The sequence below is a fragment of the Mizuhopecten yessoensis genome, unplaced genomic scaffold, assembly GCF_002113885.1.
Source record: "Mizuhopecten yessoensis strain PY_sf001 unplaced genomic scaffold, ASM211388v2 scaffold1419, whole genome shotgun sequence".
Lineage (NCBI taxonomy): Eukaryota > Metazoa > Mollusca > Bivalvia > Pectinida > Pectinidae > Mizuhopecten > Mizuhopecten yessoensis.
Genome location: NW_018404037.1, coordinates 137,558 through 159,662, shown reverse-complemented (window position 1 = coordinate 159,662; position 22,105 = coordinate 137,558). Strand labels below are relative to the sequence as shown.

The window sequence follows — 22,105 nt, the reverse complement described above, 5'->3', positions numbered from 1 at the left end:
ATGTTTATATATTGTTAAGTGATACTGAGGTCTGGTATAATGTTTATATATTGTTAAGTGATACTGAGGTCTGGTATAATGTTTATATAGTGTTAATTGATACCGAGGTCAGGTATAATGTTTATATATTGTTAATTGATACTTAGGTCTGGTATAATGTTTATATATAGTTAAGTGATACTGAGGTCTGATAAAATGTTTATATATTGTTAAGTGATACTGAGGTCAGGTATCATGTTTATATATTGTTAATTGATACTGAGGTCAGGTATCATGTTTATATATTGTTAATTGATTCTGAGGTCAGTTATAATGTATATATATTGTGAAGTGATACTGAGGCCTGGTATAATGTTTATATAGTGATAATTGATACCGAGGTCAGGTATAATGTTTATATATTGTTAATTGACACTGAGGTGTGGTATAGTGTTTATATATTGTTAATTGATACTGAGGTTAGTTATAATGTTTATATATTGTTTATGGATGCTGAGGTATTGTATACTGTTTATGTATTGTTAATTGATACATAAACAGTATACAATACCTCAGCATCCATAAACAATATATAAACATTATACCAGACCTAAGTATCACTTAACACTATATAAACATTATACTGAGGTTAGTTATAATGTTTATATATTGTTTATGGATGCTGAGGTATTGTATACTGTTTATGTATCAATTAACAATACATAAACAGCATACAATACCTCAGCATCCATAAACAATATATAAACATTATGCCAGACCTAAGTATCACTTAACACTATATAAACATTATACTGAGGTCTGGTATAATGTTTATATAGTGTTAAGTGATACTTAGGTCTGGTATAATGTTTATATATTGTTTATTTATACTGAGGTCAGGTATAATGTTTATATATAGTTAAGTGATACTGAGGTCTGGTATACATTTTATATAATGTTAATTGATACTGAGGTCAGGTGTTATGTTTATATATTGTTAATTGATACTGAGGTCTGGTATAATGTTTATATAATGTTAATTGATACTGAGGTCTGGTATTATGTTTATATAATGTTAATTGATACTGAGGTAAGGTATAATGTTTATATAGTGTTAATTGATACTGAGGTCTGGTATAATGTTTATATATAGTTTATGGATACTGAGGTCTAGTATACTGTTTATATATTGTTAAGTGATACTGATGTCTGGTATAATGTAAATTTTACTCTTTTGTTATACTGATGGCTTGTATAATATTTTTATTTTTTTATCTTTCGTTATACTGGGGTCTGGTATAATGTTCGTTTTTACTCTTTCGTTATACTGGGGTCTGGTATAATGTTTGTTTTTACTCTTTCGTTATGCTGAGGTGTGGTATAATGTTTATTTTTACTCTTTTGTTATACTGATGACTGGTATAATGTTTATTTTTACTCTTTCGTTATACTGAGGTCTGGTATAATGTTTATGTTTACTCTTTCTTTATTCTGGGGTCTGGTATGTAAAATGTCGACTCTGTCAATAATCATTAGTTTAAATGTTGACACTGCCTCTAATATCACCGGACATTTATCTTACGTTAAATTTCCTCCGATATAGTGTTGACACTTGACTTTGTTGTAGTGTTTACATTTTCTTCAATAGTACTGGAATTCACATTATGGCACCGCCCTTTTTAACACTGGGCTGATAAACTATTGACACTGTCTTCATGTATACAGGACTCCGCTAGAATTTTGGCATTGATTTCACTATTACTTGAGTTATAATGCCGGCTTACAGTAATTCTCGTTTGCTGCTAACGTTTAAGTTCCTTCAACATTTATTCTAAGTTTAACACTTTTGGTGTATAATAGTCTGATAATATTCTCAGAAATCTTCTTTCGAAAATGTTCAAAATAACATATTCAGAGGTTGTCTCCCCTCTAACACATGATTTTGAAGTAGGAGGTGAAATTGTCTGGGAATCTTTTAAGTTAGCTTTAGATTACTTAACCCAATTTAGAATTTCGTCCATTGGTCAGTGTTAAGGTCAGTTACACTCAAGAAACCAAACACTTCTAGCGTCATATAGGAAGTAGGGCTGACACGTAGTAACATCATGTGACATGGTATAAAGTAAACAAAATGGCTTTACTATAACGAAGAATCCGGTTTCTATGCTATTTGAACTGTACGCACTCCTGGAGTTGTGGGTTACATGGGGACAAGACAGCAGGCTATCCTATAACAAAGCGGGGACATTACAAGTTCCTATGTGCAGGGTTTTTGATTATTTCCCTTTATTTTGGAGTCGCTCCTAATTTCATTCTGATCTTTTTTTGTTTACTATAATTCGCAGAAATATGAGTTATCGTAACATAATGCAACCGATAATATCTTTATCTTTACCACAGGGATCGGTTAACATTACCAGAAAAATGGTAAACTTTACCACAGAGATAAGTAAACATTAACACAAAAATTGGTAAACTTTACCAAGGGGATTTGTAACCTTTACCACATATATTTGTTAACATTACTAGAAAGATTGGTAAACCTTACCACAGATATTTATAACCTTTACTACAGAGATTGGTAAACTCTACCACTGATATTTGTAACCTTTACCAAAGAGATTGGTGAACTTTACCATAGATATGTGTAACCTTTACCAAAGAGATTGGTAAACTCTACCACAGATATTTATAACCTTTACTACAGAGATTGGTGAACACTACCACTGATATTTGTAACCTTTACCAAAGAGATTGGTGAACTTTACCATAGATATTTGTAACCTTTACCAAAGAGATTGGTAAACTCTACCACAGATATTTATAACCTTTACTACAGAGATTGGTGAACACTACCACTGATATTTGTAACCTTTACCAAAGAGATTGGTGAACTTTACCATAGATATTTGTAACCTTTACCAAAGAGATTGGTAAACTCTACCACAGATATTTGTAACCTTTACCACAGAGATTGGTAAACCTAACCACAGATATTTGTAACCTTTACTACATATATTGGTAAACTTTATCACAGATATTTGAAACTTTTACCACTTTATATTTTAAACTATTGTTTTTTGTCATGAGTTTCCTTCCTTGCACCAGCATATGTCACGAGGAAGTGATGAGCCCATAATATACGGTAACTCGGGGTTTATTTTAAAGTGTTGTCACACAGAAATGGCAATAACAAGGTACTGCGTGTATTAGGTCTGCTGGAGAGGTCAACAATTACTTATATTCTGAAGTAGGTCATGGATGACCATCAACATCTTGATAGTAAAGCACAACATGTAGGTTGGGGGGGGGGGGATTCACTTGATATATCCTTATTGTACATCAAAACAATAAGTATAAAGGTGGACGATAAATAACTTAACTAACAATTGTTGGCATCATAATAAATTAGCGCAGGTACAGGATGGAACTTGTCTGTATGTGTCTGGTAGCATCTCCCTGTCGTTTCATTACCCTACCCTCTCTTCGCTTCCTTTGTAAAAAATAGCATCAGCCCCTTGTCCGTTAGCTTTGTAATGTATTTGTCATGTACCAGCAGATTATTGAAGAATGGGCTGACAACGGCCATGGAAGAGAAACAAGATAGCTCCTATGCCATTTTTATGAATGTACTTAGAATGTAAAATTGATCCGTTTAAATGAGCCTGTAGATGAATAGGCGGTGTATAATAGGTATTGTATTGGCTTGCTCGTGTGGACACCATACTGCCACACCCAGCTTCTAGGAGTACTCTGGGTTGGTGTTATACACATAAACAATGTAATATTACAGCTGTGATAGGTAAACAACTTCGATGTGCGGAAATGTAGGTCGTTTCTAGGCTGTTTGACGTCAGCTTACAAACAGTAAACAAACGTAATTTACACCCGTAATATTATATTTCCGAAATTGCACTTTTTAGAAATGTTGAATCAATAGCAATCGAAATGGAGAGAATGACATTCCTGGAATTGCAGGGTTTTTTTTAAGTGTTTTCAATGACGGTTAAACATTGTTAAGGTACTATGTTCCTATTTCTATTGTGTTCTTCTCCGATATTTACTCATCGTATCTTTAAATAGATTGGAATGTATGACCGACTTTTCTCTTTTCTGTACTGGATACAGCGGTAAGCCATTGAAACAGTATATGGTTATTTTTAATGTTATGTAACCTTGAAAGTACCAACGATATGAATGGGCTGCACGCCGTTTATAGACAAATGTGTTAATGGTATAACCATTCGCTTTGTTTCAAGAAAGCTTGTTGCCCTCACTGTTGCAGTGGCGGATCCAGAGGGTTTGTTAAAGCTTCAATAACACACACACACACACACACACACACACACACAGACACCTCCCTAAGAATTTCTTTAAAAATCATGTATTTTCACATTTTCCCTCGATTTTTCCCCACATGGACCCCCACCCCTTGGAAATTTGAAAGAAAAACCCAGAAAGGTATCTTGATCCGCCACCGCTGTTTCCTAGCTTAATCACATATAACGACAGCAGGGACACTATCAAGTCACCGGTAAGTAAACACAAATTTACTATGAGTCGTATACAATTATTACAGTCTATAGTTACTGACAAATGGTTTTTATGTTGTTGTTGTTTTTTCAGATTTAACGCTTGGTATAAAAAGTGCTGCTATTTTTTATTTATTTTTAAATAGCTAATGAATCAAAAAAGAAAATGTGTATCTCTTTCTTAAAAAGCCACAAAAATGGGAGGTCCTTGTGCATTTTTTTTTTTTTTTGTCCCATTAATATTTGTGTGTTTTTTCTCACCTTTTTCGCGGTCAAAAATAATAAAATGCTTCAGTTACACTAAATATGTAGCAAGAAACATTTGTGTATAATTTTCCATTTTGTTGCATGACATTTTTATCATTATTAAGTTGTACAGCAAAAATTAACTTGCTACAATTGGAAATGGCGAAGCAATGGCGATTTAAGTGATAAATCTAGTGTCAAAAAGGTGAAAATTTGGTCTTACTTAATTATAGTGCAAGATAATTGACGCCGAATTAGTCATTTTGCTATCGAAATTCTGGTTTTTATATTCTTGTACAAAAAAGTTGTTCTACAAACAAAAGGCATCCAGTTTTTTGACATATTTTTCAGATGCACGTTTGCTATTCAAGTTGATCGTAATTTGTTATATATTACCAAAACCCTTTACAAGAGATCAAATCGAGACTTGAACGTGATTTAAAATTCAAAAGAGTACATGGTAGTTTCTACTCCTGCTTAACGCTCAGCAATTTAGGAGTGGGACGACTGGTTCGCCCGTTGTCAGTATAATGTGACCGGGTGGGGTGTCGTGCTGGGTGTCCTCGGCAGTATGTTTCAGTGAGGTAGCACTATGAAGTAGGCATCAGTTCCGCGCTATCGCAAGGACACAAACACGAACATATCGCTGCCTCCAAAACCACACGCATACACTACACGCATGCATCTTGCACACAGGGGAGGCCGTCCGTAAATGACCATAGGTGTTGATAGGACGTTAAACAATGCTAAACTAAACCAAACCAATCCTCAACATGTACAATGTATCAATGTCGGAATCACATTCGCGAAACAGCTGCTTTGTAATAATCCCCTCTTGAGCCGGTGGCATGGTTTGACTTTGTCAGAAGAGTAAATAAGAATACATATATCCATTCGGGACTACGTTTGTCTGTAGACTAGGCTTTCATTCTGACAATAATCGCTCTAACGGCTAAAACAATCGTCTATAACTATCGCCTAATACCATCGTCTACAGGAAAATTATTCATTCTTGTAGTTCATTTAGTGTCCATAACATGTAAATATAAACAATAAGTTTTATCAATCATGAAAGGCTCTAGGAATATCGTTGATGAATGTGTAGCAAACTAATAGGACAGATGTCTGTACTAAGCTGTATCTGAGTCAGTAGCAAAACCAGAGCCCAGATGTCTGTATTAGGCTGTATCTGAGTCAGTAGCAAAACCAGAGGATAGATGTCGGTATTAAGCTGTATCTGAGTCAGTAGCAAAACCAGAGGATAGATGTCGGTATTATGCTGTATCTGAGTCAGTAGCAAAACCAGAGGATAGATGTCGGTATTAAGCTGTATCTGAGTCAGTAGCAAAACTAGAGCACAGATGTCTGTATTAAGCTGTATCTGAGTCAGTAGCAAAACCAGAGGACAACTGTCTGTATTAAGTTGTGTCTGAGTCATTAGCAAAACCAGAGCACAGATGTCTGTATTAAGCTGTATCTGAGTCAGTAGCAAAACTAGAGGATAGATGTCTGTATTAAGCTGTATCTGCGTCAGTAGCAAAACCAGAGGATAGATGTCGGTATTAAACTGTATCTGAGTCAGTAGCAAAACCAGAGGATAGATTTCGGTATTAAGCTGTATCTGAGTCAGTAGCAAAACCAGAGGATAGATGTGGGTATTAAGCTGTATCTGAGTCAGTAGCAAAACTAGAGCACAGATGTCTGTATTATGCTATACCTGAGTCAGTAGCAAAACCAGAGGATAGATGTGGGTATTAAGCTGTATCTGAGTCAGTAGCAAAACTAGAGGATAGATGTCTGTATTAAGCTGTATCTGAGTAAGTAGCAAACCCAGAGGATAGATGTCTGTATTAACCTGTATCTGAGTCAGTAGCAAAACCAGAGGACAACTGTCTGTATTAAGTTGTGTCTGAGTCATTAGGAAAACCAGAGCACAGATGTTTGTATTAAGCTGTATCTGAGTCAGTAGCAAACCCAGAGGATAGATGTCTGTATTAACCTGTATCTGAGTCAGTAGCAAAACCAGAGCCCAGATGTCTGTATTAAGCTGTATCTGAGTCAGTAGCAAAACAAGAGGACAACTGTCTGTATTAAGTTGTGTCTGAGTCATTAGCAAAACCAGAGCACAGAAGTCTGTATTAAGCTGTATCTGAGTCAGTAGGAAAACCAGAGGACAACTGTCTGTATTAAGTTGTGTCTGAGTCAGTAGCAAAACCAGAGCCCAGATGTCTGTATTAAGCTGTATCTGAGTCAGTGGCAAACCCAGAGGATAGATGTCTGTATTAACCTGTATCTGAGTCAGTAGCAAAACCAGAGGACAAATGTCTGTATTAAGTTGTGTCTGAGTCATTAGCAAAACCAGAGCACAGAAGTCTGTATTAAGCTGTATCTGAGTCAGTAGGAAAACCAGAGGACAAATGTCTGTATTAAGTTGTGTCTGAGTCATTAGGAAAACCAGAGCACAGATGTTTGTATTAAGCTGTATCTGAGTCAGTAGCAAAACTAGAGCACAGATGTCTGTATTATGCTATACCTGAGTCAGTAGCAAAACCAGAGGATAGATGTCGGTATTAAGTTGTTTCTGAGGCGGTAGGAAAACCAGAGGACAGATGTCTGTATTAAGCTGTATCTGAGTCAGTAGGAAAACCAGAGGACAAATGTCTGTATTAAGCTGTTTCTGAGTCAGTATAGACGTAAAACATATACCTTATTATAAATATCTCGTAATAAAAGTAAACACAAAGACATCGGAAGTAAACCAGTAGACATTTAATGTCATGGAGTTTCTACTAAAATGTTCAAAATAGGAATAATTTTATTAATCTTCATAAAACATACACGACATGGCGATTTTTCGACAGAAGAGAAGCGCTAGCTCTGCTATGAAGAACTATCGTATATAAATGATAGGCGTGGCACATGGCACGGGACACTAACGATTAGATAGTACAATGATTAAAGGCCAATGCTGGAGGTCGGTTAGCTTCGTACACTGTTTAAACAGTGCTGGTCGTAAACTTAGCATGCTTTCATATTTCAAAATAGTTGTAACACGGTCGAAATACATTTTATTTTATCAATACATATGACATATATTGATAAGTTTTCTATGTTTCAATGTTAAATGATATACTATTTTTTTTTTACATATTTAGGACTCTAACGAGCTTCACTTGTTTATTGAACCATACATTATAAATCCACATAGATATAGGATTTTTTTTTTTTTTTTTTAAATTGAAGTAAAACATTATGTTTTGTGCTTCCTAATGATAAAGTGTATGGAGGATATCTAACCCTTTCCAGATTAATATCATCTCTATGCTTCACGAGCAAGGCAGCGTACCGATATTACCACAAAGTATGGCTGAAAACCATTACTTATTACGTATACAAAGAAAGAATGCAAATACTGAAAAGTTCCATCACTGAAGTTCCATGTAGATGGAATCTTCACATTTAAATTCATTTCATTTCAGTCATTATACAAATATAAGTTTGTACTGACACAACTTTATTTCAAAGTGCGCCCTAAGTCTGGCGCATTTGTTGACAGAAACTTCAAACGCATCTTTTCCTGCCTGACGAAATCATACGTCCGATGATGCGGTAAGATAACTTTTGTTCACGAAGCATGGCCACATCTAGAAAGCACAGTTTAGTTTACATAGGTGTGTTATAATGCAAATATCGTTACAAAAATTCATTGACAGTCCTCATTTTGCTGTTACCTTGCTTGTTGCAAAATAAACAGATCGATATCAGTTACAAGGATGAAACTATTATCAAAATTATAGAATCCTGCATCAAACCACGAAAATGTATTTTTTTTTTTAAATGGTAAAATTTTATTCAAATTTATCTATAAAGTAATTCAAGTTTTAAGTTCTATCAATCGTCCGTCACCGAGTGAAGCTGGTTAAATCTGGACCCGGGTTTGTATATCTACTTAAATATAGTAATTATTCTAATTAATAATAGGATTTGCCGTACATGCGACCTTGACAAGCATTGGCCTTCTTCACTTCCATATTTAGATGAATATGAACAATATTGCTTCATTTTCAATAATATGCGTTAGACGCATCACAAGTCAAGCTAATAATCTATGTTATACACAAGATGAAGAGTTGATACGATGCATGCGCATTGTTGTCAGCCATACATCATGTTATATAGTATTATATTAAAACATCAAACAGAATAAATTATGCCAAAAATATTCAAATCTATGTTATATATTCAATTGCATTTCTAAAATATACAATTTATAGCTACTCCTAATAAGGCACGGTTGATATGGTAGCAATGACGTAATTAATATGACACAATCATGACGTCATCAATTTATAATGACGTAAAACAATCGTGTTCAGTGTAACATGCAATTACCACTGTCTACGCCTCTGATATTAACATGATTTTTTACACTTTTTCTTCAAGAAAAAATGCCCAGGCTGCTTTGTAATCTATCTGTTAAATTAACAATTTCTTTAACTCTCTAGTGACGATTCAGGCGGTACTAAACATATTTACTTTGATATGTTCTTCCCACACATCTAATCACTAGTATTTCTTTTAAAACCCTGACATCAACTACATTTAAATTCTTCTTTTTATCAGATTGGATCAATGTAATTAAGGAACCCATTGGATACGGATATGAAAACGGGTAAAACAATCAACTACTGCGGTATATTCCTATGACTTTAAATTTATCGTGTCGCATGCTTTAGATCGACAGAATTTATTTACAAATGTTACTTTGTTATAATTTATGTTGCCATACCAACCGATAGATTTCGTAAATATAAAGACAATTTTGCTGAATAACCAATCCTTTTCCCAAAAGAACAGAACTAAATTTGAGTTAAAACATATTTACATATAATTAAACAAATTTTATCACAGAGTACCGTTCTAATATTTATAAAGATAAAATTACAATTATTAAAATTGTTGCCATTGCATGCGGTAGTTTGGGGATATCTTGTTGGTGTCCAGCACTAAATCATAAGCAGTCTCTGTAACCAGGATATGACCTTTCAGCTGTATGCAATTAAGCCATGGATTAAACTGAAAAATGTGTTAGATTGTACAATGGCATATACAATACGTCCATATGTTCACAAACTCAGAAGTTCTCCATGGTGTCCTTTCAAAATATTAATAATTAATATCGCACTGTGCACCTGTCGGGGCATTGTTTTGTCTATTGCAAACGTATAAGAACTTTTCATAAACACCTGTAGATGTCTTTCGTACTTTCGCATGTTTCACATATAACGTCACAACACCAAATAAATCTGCATTTACAGTTTTCCCTTACGTGTACAGTTTCCTTCTCATAGCCTCTGTGGCAGCACAACAGGTCACACCCACCTACGCCCATGGAAGACGGGTCACACATCCTACCGCGCGTGCCCAATGAACCGTGTTTCCGGTTCCGCTTACAGAAATTTGGCGAGTTCTCTGAATATATAAGATCAAGAGAATTCTGTGGTTTTATGGTATCCTCCTCAGGCTGAACACCCTTTCCATCATTTGTCCCTATCACCTTTATTGCTCCATCGAACTTCTCTTTTAAGGCCAACCCAACCTGACGAAAAATCGGCATCTTCAGCCAACATGTTTTCAACGTGCAGGATCCAGACAGGCCGTGGCATTTACACTCCGAGCGCATGTCTCCTTTCACAGCCTGTGAAAACAGTAAGAAATGTCATTGCTTTAATTTCAGTTTCGATATTTGTTTCAGATCTACATCTACAGTTAAAATAGACATCTTCCGTCAGTAATATTAAAAAGAAAACAAAAGTATAACGTATCGTGTCTATATAGCACAACTCTTCTGGTCCCTACACACACTTTCTGTGAGTGCGAGTTGACGGTATGGTGTCTATATAGCACAACCCTTCTGGTCCCTACACACACTTTCTGTGAGTACGAGTTGACGGTATGGTGTCTATATAGCACAACCCTTCTGGTCCCTACACACACTTTCTGTGAGTACGAGTTGACGGTATGGTGTCTATATAGCACAACCCTTCTGGTCCCTACACACACTTTCTGTGAGTACGAGTTGACGGTATGGTGTCTATATAGCACAACCCTTCTGGTCCCTACACACACTTTCTGTGAGTACGAGTTGACGGTATGGTGTCTATATAGCACAACCCTTCTGGTCCCTACACACACTTTCTGTGAGTACGAGTTGACGGTATGGTGTCTATATAGCACAACCCTTCTGGTCCCTACACACACTTTCTGTGAGTACGAGTTGACGGTATGGTGTCTATATAGCACAACCCTTCTGGTCCCTACACACACTTTCTGTGAGTACGAGTTGACGGTATGGTGTCTATATAGCACAACCCTTCTGGTCCCTACACACACTTTCTGTGAGTACGAGTTGACGGTATGGTGTCTATATAGCACAACCCTTCTGGTCCCTACACACACTTTCTGTGAGTACGAGTTGACGGTATGGTGTCTATATAGCACAACCCTTCTGGTCCCTACACACACTTTCTGTGAGTACGAGTTGACGGTATGGTGTCTATATAGCACAACCCTTCTGGTCCCTACACACACTTTCTGTGAGTACGAGTTGACGGTATGGTGTCTATATAGCACAACCCTTCTGGTCCCTACACACACTTTCTGTGAGTACGAGTTGACGGTATGGTGTCTATATAGCACAACCCTTCTGGTCCCTACACACACTTTCTGTGAGTACGAGTTGACGGTATGGTGTCTATATAGCACAACCCTTCTGGTCCCTACACACACTTTCTGTGAGTACGAGTTGACGGTATGGTGTCTATATAGCACAACCCTTCTGGTCCCTACACACACTTTCTGTGAGTACGAGTTGACGGTATGGTGTCTATATAGCACAACCCTTCTGGTCCCTACACACACTTTCTGTGAGTACGAGTTGACGGTATGGTGTCTATATAGCACAACCCTTCTGGTCCCTACACACACTTTCTGTGAGTACGAGTTGACGGTATGGTGTCTATATAGCACAACCCTTCTGGTCCCTACACACACTTTCTGTGAGTACGAGTTGACGGTATGGTGTCTATATAGCACAACCCTTCTGGTCCCTACACACACTTTCTGTGAGTACGAGTTGACGGTATGGTGTCTATATAGCACAACCCTTCTGGTCCCTACACACACTTTCTGTGAGTACGAGTTGACGGTATGGTGTCTATATAGCACAACCCTTCTGGTCCCTACACACACTTTCTGTGAGTACGAGTTGACGGTATGGTGTCTATATAGCACAACCCTTCTGGTCCCTACACACACTTTCTGTGAGTACGAGTTGACGGTATGGTGTCTATATAGCACAACCCTTCTGGTCCCTACACACACTTTCTGTGAGTGCGATTTGACGGTTTGGTGTCTATATAGCACAACCCTTCTGGTCCCTACACACTTTCTGTGAGTACGAGTTGACGGTATGGTGTCTATATAGCACAACCCTTCTGGTCCCTAAACACACTTTCTGTGAGTGCGAGTTGACGGTATGGTGTCTATATAGCCCAACCCTTCTGGTCCCTACACACACTTTCTGTGAGTGCGAGTTGACGATATGGTGAGTTGACGGTATGGTAAGTACCGATTGTTGTCAGTGATGTATTGTTACACATGCACTTGAAATTTGAAATCAACACGTGCGATTCCTACATCATTTCCCCAGTCATTATATATCCCACGAGACAGTTATGAGACACGTTTCTAGGGGTTCTATTACAGTACCAGATATGTTTTACCTGTCTTCACTCTACTGCTGTTCTGTCAATCACCGTATTAGGGGTTTCTCTCGCACCGCAGATAGTGCCAGATCAAGTGGTACCCTTCGCAGTACCTTTGTGTGACATTTGGCCCAAACGGCTGAGTACGATCATCATACTAATATGTATTACACGTTCTAAAGCACTCATTAATCGCAACATCTCAAATGTCATGTTAAGTATTGTTTTGATATTACTTGACCCGCTACAATATTTTTGAACGAATAATAATAATTTCCTGTTAATGAGTAAGTTCTGTTTGTCTCAGTCGAGGGAATTATAAAATTTTAACCGATGTGCATAAAGAGGGTAGTATGTTGTATTTGTGCAGTTACAGGTGACTTTCTGTCTGTCTTTGATCTGTTGTTGTTCCGCTATTATCGTGCCTTTCTAAACTATTGCCGCATTCCTTCCTTCCATGATAACGTTAATTAGTACATGCTTGAAATTTCTCGCAAATCACATTGGCCGGATCCTTTACACGTGACCAGTCTTCAAAAACGCATGTAGACTGGTTATCCGGTGGATATCGATTTTTCTAAATATAGTCTATATGGTAATTCCCCGCAAACAGTCGTAACGCATGCGCAGTTAGACCGGAACGCGATCTGTCAGACGTCAACAGAAGATTGCTGCTAGCGAAGGCGAACGCTTCGCCTACGTTACATCTGAAAATAAAAGTTCCAAAATCTATTCGAAAATAAAGATGCTGTTAACACAAAAAGGTCACAGAAGACGCAGCGCGTGTCCTTGTTGCTTATCTTAAGGACAAGAACCTTGACGATGTCTTCGAAAACTACGAAACGAAAATGTTGAATTCAACAGTTCAGCACTGGCTAAATTTTACACGGAGGCTCGTTCTAGTAAAGGTGAACTATACAAACTTGTATTGTTTAAGCATGCAATTAAACTGTTAAAGTCCTTTCTGCTGGTAAATCTGAGGGTTTTGTGCAGGTTAATATGATGTGATATGAACCTGAAGGAGTGATATTATCTGAGGCTAATTCACCAACACAAAAGTCCACAATTGTGTAATGTACATCCATAAAGTAACATCGAATGATTCATAACGTTCATTACCAATGACACACCTCATCCTGGAGATTATTTTTTATCTTCCTAGCGATCAGCATTTAGGATAATGTCAACAAATGGTTTACCAATATCAGTATAATATAACCGGGTGGATTATTGAGCAGGGTGCCCCCGCCATGGTATTTCAATTAGATAGCACTCCAAAGTCGGCATCAGATCCACAAGGAGTCAGATTGACCAACATACACGAAACTTGCCTCTAGCACACACACAAACACACACTCACACACACACATACATGCACGCATACATCAAACACCCGGAGGCAACGTCCGATAATGACCCCAGCTGTTATTAGGACGTTAAACAAAAATAAAGCTTCTGTTCCTCACTACAAACGTTATTTTCTGCTGATTGATTGATCGTACATCAATGATTAAGTGCCCATGTATTGGGAAACATGTGATGGACTCATCGTCCGAAATGGTTCAAGTTACGTCCTTTTATCTGGGACCTAGTGTAGACACCCTGGATAAGATTACTTCAATTTACAACTTTAATGCATTCCGCAAGAGAACCTCAGAGAAAATATTATTGAATATGCATCACAACTCAAAGGAATTAAGATATTCGATATTTTAAAAGTGGTTTGTTACGAGTGTGAAAACAAGGACCCTTGACAGTGTTTGAGCATTCTGACTGGCTTTGATAGAGCGATCAAAAGGCCTGTCACAATCGGCCCACACCATGCACAAACACAGTAGCAATGGGAGATGTACCTCAAACACTGTCGTGTGTAGGCCGAACGTCAAACGGAATGTAGGTAGAGGAATTACCGCGGTGAATCAGGTCTAAGCAAATGACATCCTGTTAGAGCTGAGATCGTCACTATTTCAGTTATGTTAAATACTCAATAAGTATTTTTTTCATAAGATCAATTTGATAGCAGGATTTGGTAGATCATTAAGCGTTAAAAGTGTTAAGTATGCTTTTGACCTTCTATTAAGAAAGGTTACACTTCATCATCATAATTTCAAGTAAATAGAACGAATGCAGTCGGTATGATACAACGCTGTGTATCGCACTTACAAATCATTGTTGAATTTAAATAATTTAAAGTATTCTTATTTACAAATAAAATGTCCTTGTGTGAAATTTGTGTTTACGTAAACTAAGGTGAGAACACTTAACCGAAAACCGCCTTTTTATGAGTCATCTTTCTTGCATGAAGTTTAAAAAAGATGTTGCTAACATACCAGTCAGACATCCTAAGCAAATTTTTAAAGCGAGATTTTCTAAAAGTTTTACTCGTAAAGTATTGAGTAATGCTTTTCACATAATCAATGAAAATATCACTACCTGGAATAGTCACATTTGTTTTAATAATTATACTATTTATTTTTTAAAATGATGTCGTTACGATTGTCAGTAGAGTTTTGTTATACACTGAGAAGGTTGTCATCACCAATAAAATGTAACTATATGTTTTCAATTATTTATCTATATTCAATTATTCATCTACCTTACCATATACTTGTATGTGTTATCTACCTTATCATACACTTGTATGTGTTATCTACCTGACCATACATTTGTACTGTATTTGTTATCTACCTTACCATACACCTATATGTGTTATCTACCTTATCATACACTTATATGTGTTATTTTCCTTACACTTCACTTGTATGTGTGTATCTACCTTACCATACACTTGTATGCGTTATCTATCAACCATACATTTGTATGTGTTATATACCTTACCATATAATTGTTTGTGTTATCTTCCTTACTATACACTTATGTGTGTTTTCTACCTTACCGTACACTTATATGTATTATCTACCTTACCATACACTTATATGTGTTATCTACCTTACCGTAAACTTATATGTGTTATCTACCTTCCCATACACTTATATGTGTTATCTACCTTACGTTACACTAATAAGTGTCATCTTCCTTACTTTACACTTATGTGTGTTTTCTACCTTACTATACACTTGTATTCGTTATCTACCTTACCATACACTTGTATGTGTTATCTACCTTATCATTGTGTTATCTTCCTTACTATACACTTATGTGTGTTTTCTACCTTACCGTACATTTATATGTATTATCTACCTTACCATACACTTATATGTGTTATCTACCTTACCATACACATATATGTGTTATCTACCTTACCATAAACTTGTATGTGTATCTACTTAATATACACTTGTATGTGTTATCTACCTTCCCATACACTTATATGTGTTATCTACCTTACGTTACACTAATAAGTGTCATCTTCCTTACTTTACACTTATGTGTGTTTTCTACCTTACTATACACTTGTATTCGTTATCTACCTTACCATACACTTGTATGTGTTATCTACCTTACCATACACTTGTATGTATTATCTACCTTTCCATACACTTATATGTGTTTTCTACTTTACCATACTCTTGTATGTGTTATCTACCTTACCATACACTTATATGTTTATATACCTTACCATACACTTGTACGTGTTATCTACCTTACCATACACTTATATGTGTTATCTACCTTACCATACACTTGCATGTGCTATTTACCTTACCATACACTTATATGTGTTATCTACCTGACCATACACTTGTATGTGTTATCTACCTTACAGTACACTTGTATGTGTTATCTATCAACCATACACGTGTAAGTGTTATCTACCTTACCATACACTTGTATGTGGTATCTATCTTACCATACACTTGTACTTGTTATCTATCTTCCTTTACACTTGTGCTTGTTATCTACCTTACCATACACTTGTATGTGTATCTACCTACTATACACTTGCATGTGTTATCTACCTTACCATTCACAAGCACGTGTTATCTACCATATCATACACTTGTATGTGTTATCTACCTTACCATATACTTGTATATCTTATCTACCTTACCATACACTTGTATGTCTTATCTACCTTATCATACACTTGTATGAGTTATCTACCTTCCCATACACTTGTATGTGTTATCTACCTTACCATATACTTGTATGTCTTATCTACCTTACCATACACTTGTATGTCTTATCTACCTTATCATACACTTGTATGAGTTATCTACCTTACCATACACTTGTATGTGTTATCTACCTTATCATACACTTGTATGTGTTATCTACCTTACCATATACATGTATGTGTTATCTACCTTACCATACATTTGTATGTGTTATCTACCTTGCCATACACTTATATGTGTTTTCTACTTTACCATACTCTTGTATGTGTTATCTACCTTACCACACACTTATATGTTTACATTCCTTACCATACACTTGTACGTGTTATCTACCTTACCATACACTTGCATGTGCTATTTACCTTACCATACACTTATATGTGTTATCTACCTTACCATACACTTGTATGTGTTATCTACCTTACCATATACTTGTATGTGTTATCTTCCTTACCATATACTTGTATGTGTTATCTTCCTTACCATATACTTGTATGTGTTATCTCCCTTACCATACATTTGTATGTGTTATCTTCCTTACCATGTACTTGTATGTGTTATTTATATGTGTTATCTACCTTACCATACATTCTTATGTATTATTTGTATGTGTTATCTACCTTACCATACATTCTTATGTATTATCTACCTTATATGTGTTATCTACCTTACCATACATTCTTATGTATTATCTACCTTATATGTGTTATCTACCTTACCATACATTCTTATGTATTATTTGTATGTGTTATCTACCTTACCATACTCTTGTATGTGTTATCTCCCTTACCATACATTTGTATGTGTTATCTTCCTTACCATATACTTGTATGTGTTATCTTCCTTACCATACATTTGTATGTGTTATCTTCCTTACCATATACTTGTATGTGTTATCTTCCTTACCGTATACTTGTATGTGTTATCTACCTTACTAACATTTTTATATGTTGTCTACCTTGCCATACATTTGTATCTGTTATCTACCTTACTAGCATTTTTATATGTTGTCTACCTTGCCATACATTTGTATCTGTTATCTACCTTACTAACATTTTTATATGTTCTCTACCTTGCCATACATTTGTATGTGTTATCTACCTTACTAACATTTTTATATGTTGTCTACCTTACCATATACTTGTATGTGTTATCTTCCTTACCATACATTTGTATGTGTTATCTACCTTACTAACATTTTTATATGTTGTCTACCTTGCCATACATTTGTATCTGTTATCTACCTTACTAGCATTTTTATATGTTGTCTACCTTGCCATACATTTGTATCTGTTATCTACCTTACTAGCATTTTTATATGTTGTCTACCTTGCCATACATTTGTATCTGTTATCTACCTTACTAGCATTTTTATATGTTGTCTACCTTGCCATACATTTGTATCTGTTATCTACCTTACTAACATTTTTATATGTTGTCTACCTTGCCATACATTTGTATCTGTTATCTACCTTACTAACATTTTTATATGTTGTCTACCTTGCCATACATTTGTATCTGTTATCTACCTTACTAGCATTTTTATATGTTGTCTACCTTGCCATACATTTGTATCTGTTATCTACCTTACTAACATTTTTATATGTTGTCTACCTTGCCATACATTTGTATCTGTTATCTACCTTACTAGCATTTTTATATGTTGTCTACCTTGCCATACATTTGTATCTGTTATCTACCTTACTAGCATTTTTATATGTTGTCTACCTTGCCATACATTTGTATCTGTTATCTACCTTACTAACATTTTTATATGTTGTCTACCTTGCCATACATTTGTATCTGTTATCTACCTTACTAGCATTTTTATATGTTGTCTACCTTGCCATACATTTGTATCTGTTATCTACCTTACTAGCATTTTTATATGTTGTCTACCTTGCCATACATTTGTATCTGTTATCTACCTTACCATACATTTTTATGTGTTATCTACCTTACCATACATTCTTATGTATTATCTACCTTACCATACATTTGTATGTGTTATCTACCTTTTGCCATACATTTTTTATGTGTTATCTACCTTACCATACCTTTTTATGTGTTATCTACCTTACCATACATTTGTATGTGTTATCTACCTTACCATATACTTGTATGTGTTATCTACCTTACCATACATTTTTATGTGTCATCTACCTTACCATACATTTGTATGTGTTATCTACCTTACCGTACACTTGTATGTGCTATCTACCTTACTATACATTTTTATGTGTTATCTACCTTACCATACATTCTTATGTATTATTTGTATGTGTTATCTACCTTACCATACACTTGTATGTGTTATCTACCTTGCCATATACTTGTATGTGTTATCTACCTTACCATACACTTGTATGTGTTATCTACCTTGCCATATACTTGTATGTGTTATCTACCTTACCATACACTTGTATGTGTTATCTTCCTTACCATATACTTGTATGTGTTATCTTCCTTACCATACATTTGTATGTGTTATCTACCTTACCGTACACTTTTATGTGCTATCTACCTTACCATACATTTTTATGTGTTATCTACCTTGCCATACATTTGTATCTGTTATCTACCTTACCATACATTTTTATGTGTTATCTACCTTACCATACAATAGTATGTGTTATCTACCTTACCGTACACCTATATGTGTTATCTACTTTGCCATACACTTACATTTGTTATCGTGTGATCTACATTTCTCTTTACTTGTATATATATATTTGTTGATCTGACTGACAAATGTGTATTTAACTATATACGTGTATTTTGAATCGACTGACCATACTTATAGTATACGTTAAGCCTATATATTATACATTTTATATACGCTTACCATACTATACACTGTAATATAGACTTACCATACTATACACGTTTTATAGACTTACCCTACTATACACTGTTTTATAGACTTACCCTACTATACACTGTTTTATAGATTTACCATACTATACACTGTTATGTAGATTGACCATATTATACACTGTTATGTAGATTTACCATACGATACACTGTGTTATAGACTTACCATACGATACGCTGTTATGCAGATTTACCATACGATACACTGTTTTATAGATTTACCATACTATACACTGTTATGTAGATTTACCATACTATACACTGTTATGTAGATTTACCATTCTATACACTGTTATGTAGATTTACCATTCTATACACTGTGTTATAGACTTACCATACGATACACTGTTATGTAGATTGACCATATTATACACTGTGTTATAGACTTACCATACGATACACTGTTATGCAGATTAACCATACGATACACTGTTTTATAGATTTACCATACTATACATTGTTTTATAGATTTACCATACTATATACACTGTTTTATAAACTTACCATACTATACACTGTTTTATAGACTTACCATACTATACACTGTTTTATAGACTTACCATACGATACACTGTTATATAGACTTACCATACCATTCTATAGAATTATGGACTTTTGTGCTGGTGAATATGATGTGATATGAACCTGGCTAAGTGATATTGACCGAAGCGTAGCCGAGGTCAATATCACTTTTCAGGTTCATATCACATCATATTTACCAGCACAAAAGCCCATAACTTTTTTTATTATATGCCCCAACAAAGGGATTTTGTATAGTTAACATTTACTTGAACGAGCCTCCGTGTAAAATGTAGCCAGAGTTGAATCCAACAGTTCGGTTTTCGGAGACATCGTTAAGATTCTTTTATGGAGGACACGCACTGCTTTCGGTGTCCTTTTTGTGTTACCTGCATCTTTATCTTCAAGTAGTTTGGAACTTTTCAGATGTTACGGAGGCGAAGAGTTCGCCAACCACCATCATCTGTTTTCGTCTGACATATTGCGTTCCGGTCTAACTGCGCAAGCGCTACGACAGGTTCCGGGGAATTTTCATATAGGCTATATTTAGAAATTGATATTCACCGGATAACCAGTCTACATGAGTTTTTGAGGACTGGTCACGTGTATAGGATCCGGCCAATGTGATTGCGAGAAAATTTCAAGCACATACTAAATTGTTATATAGACTTACCATACGGCCGGCGTCGTTGTTATGAAGTTGTATTATTGTCGTTATGTCGCCTCGTCTCTTCTTTTTCCTTGCGTCCATAAATTCCTTAGACTTTTTGTAGCCGAAATCGACGTTATCCCCACACCCTCCCCACTCCCACTCCCCATCCGTCGTGATGTCCTGTATGTTATTGTCGCACGTGCATTGCAGTAGATTGCCCATGCTGCATGCCTCCGTCACAGCATACACCACTCCGGCTGCTGTCACCGCGTACACGAACGCAGACTCGCGCGTGTCTGAAACAAGAGAGATAAACCGATGTACGCACAGCTATAACATGTACACCGTAGGACTTATGCTAATTTACCTCCTAGTTTTCACCCATTAGCATCAAATTCATGTTTCAATATATAAATATATAAAGACAAAATGGCAAAACGGTTGAATACTTATGTCATGTATGGGCAGTTCTGTAACGTAAACATAGATAGCTATGCAGGTTTTGCTAATTTTACATATCAGTAGAATCGACCAAACAGACTCACAGTCTCGTGAAATATAAATTTTAGCACCAAAACTAGCTAGTAGAACACATATAGCAAATAAAATAAATAGAAGGAGGGACAAATGTATATTATAAATGTTAACAAATACAAAAAGTACATTTCAACCACGTGATTGCCATATTACAGGAATTGAAACTGCACGAAGTCGCTTATTTTTTTATATTAGTTTTTTTAAGACTTCGATTACTGTCTTATTGAAACTAGGCTACGTAAAACAGGAAACACGCATATTTTTCAAATCAAGTTTATGGACAAATAAGTCGTTTAGATTTGAGGGGATGATCAGCATGTAATCCCGACGCCTTGGGATGTGTTACTAAAACTCCGGGTACAAACGTAATGCTTAAGGGAGCCTAACTACCTAAGCCTCTAGATCTGTTTCCGCAATGTTTCCTTCTTGACTTGTGTTAAAACAAAATTATCTTGATCGTTGGTGTCGGTTTCAGAAAAAAATCAATCCTGACCGACATTATCCGGTTCTAGCCTTTTTTTAAAATAAATGTTCCTGTACTTGAGATATTTTGTAAAATATTTATTTTAGCTGAAAGAAAATAGTTTACCAAATACTTTTCGAAAGATTTCAGTTTCTGAAATTGAGAAGTTCGGATTCGACACTGGCCTGAAATTTTATGAGGTTCGTAGGAATATAACAGTATGAGACCGTATAGCTTCTGTAGGCTTAGCTTGGTATATGTTGATGTTTCCAAGACTGGTTCGCCCGTTGTCAGTATAATGTGACCGGGTGGGGTGTCCTGCTGGGCGTCTTCGGCATTATGTTTCAGTGAGGTAGCACTATAAAGTCGGCATCAGTTCCGCGCTATCACAAGGAGACAAACACGAACATATGGCAGCCTCCCAAAACACATACGCATACACTACACGCATGCGTCTT

The 22,105-nt window shown here is 35.9% G+C and overlaps 1 protein-coding gene across 2 annotated transcripts in view; it reads right to left on the bottom strand.

Annotated features, from left to right (window-relative positions):
• Nucleotides 1-7,514: 7,514 nt before the first annotated feature.
• The window catches only part of LOC110462024 (protein Wnt-6-like), a 123,784-nt gene continuing 109,193 nt past the window's right edge, over nucleotides 7,515-22,105 (bottom strand). For both annotated transcript variants that reach the window (XM_021515800.1, XM_021515808.1), the window contains 2 exons: nucleotides 20,669-20,943; nucleotides 7,515-10,455 (listed from right to left, as the gene is read on the bottom strand). In XM_021515800.1, coding sequence (XP_021371475.1) covers nucleotides 9,994-10,455; nucleotides 20,669-20,943 — 737 coding nt within the window. In that variant the 3' untranslated portion in view covers nucleotides 7,515-9,993. The remainder of the gene's footprint in view (nucleotides 10,456-20,668; nucleotides 20,944-22,105) is intronic.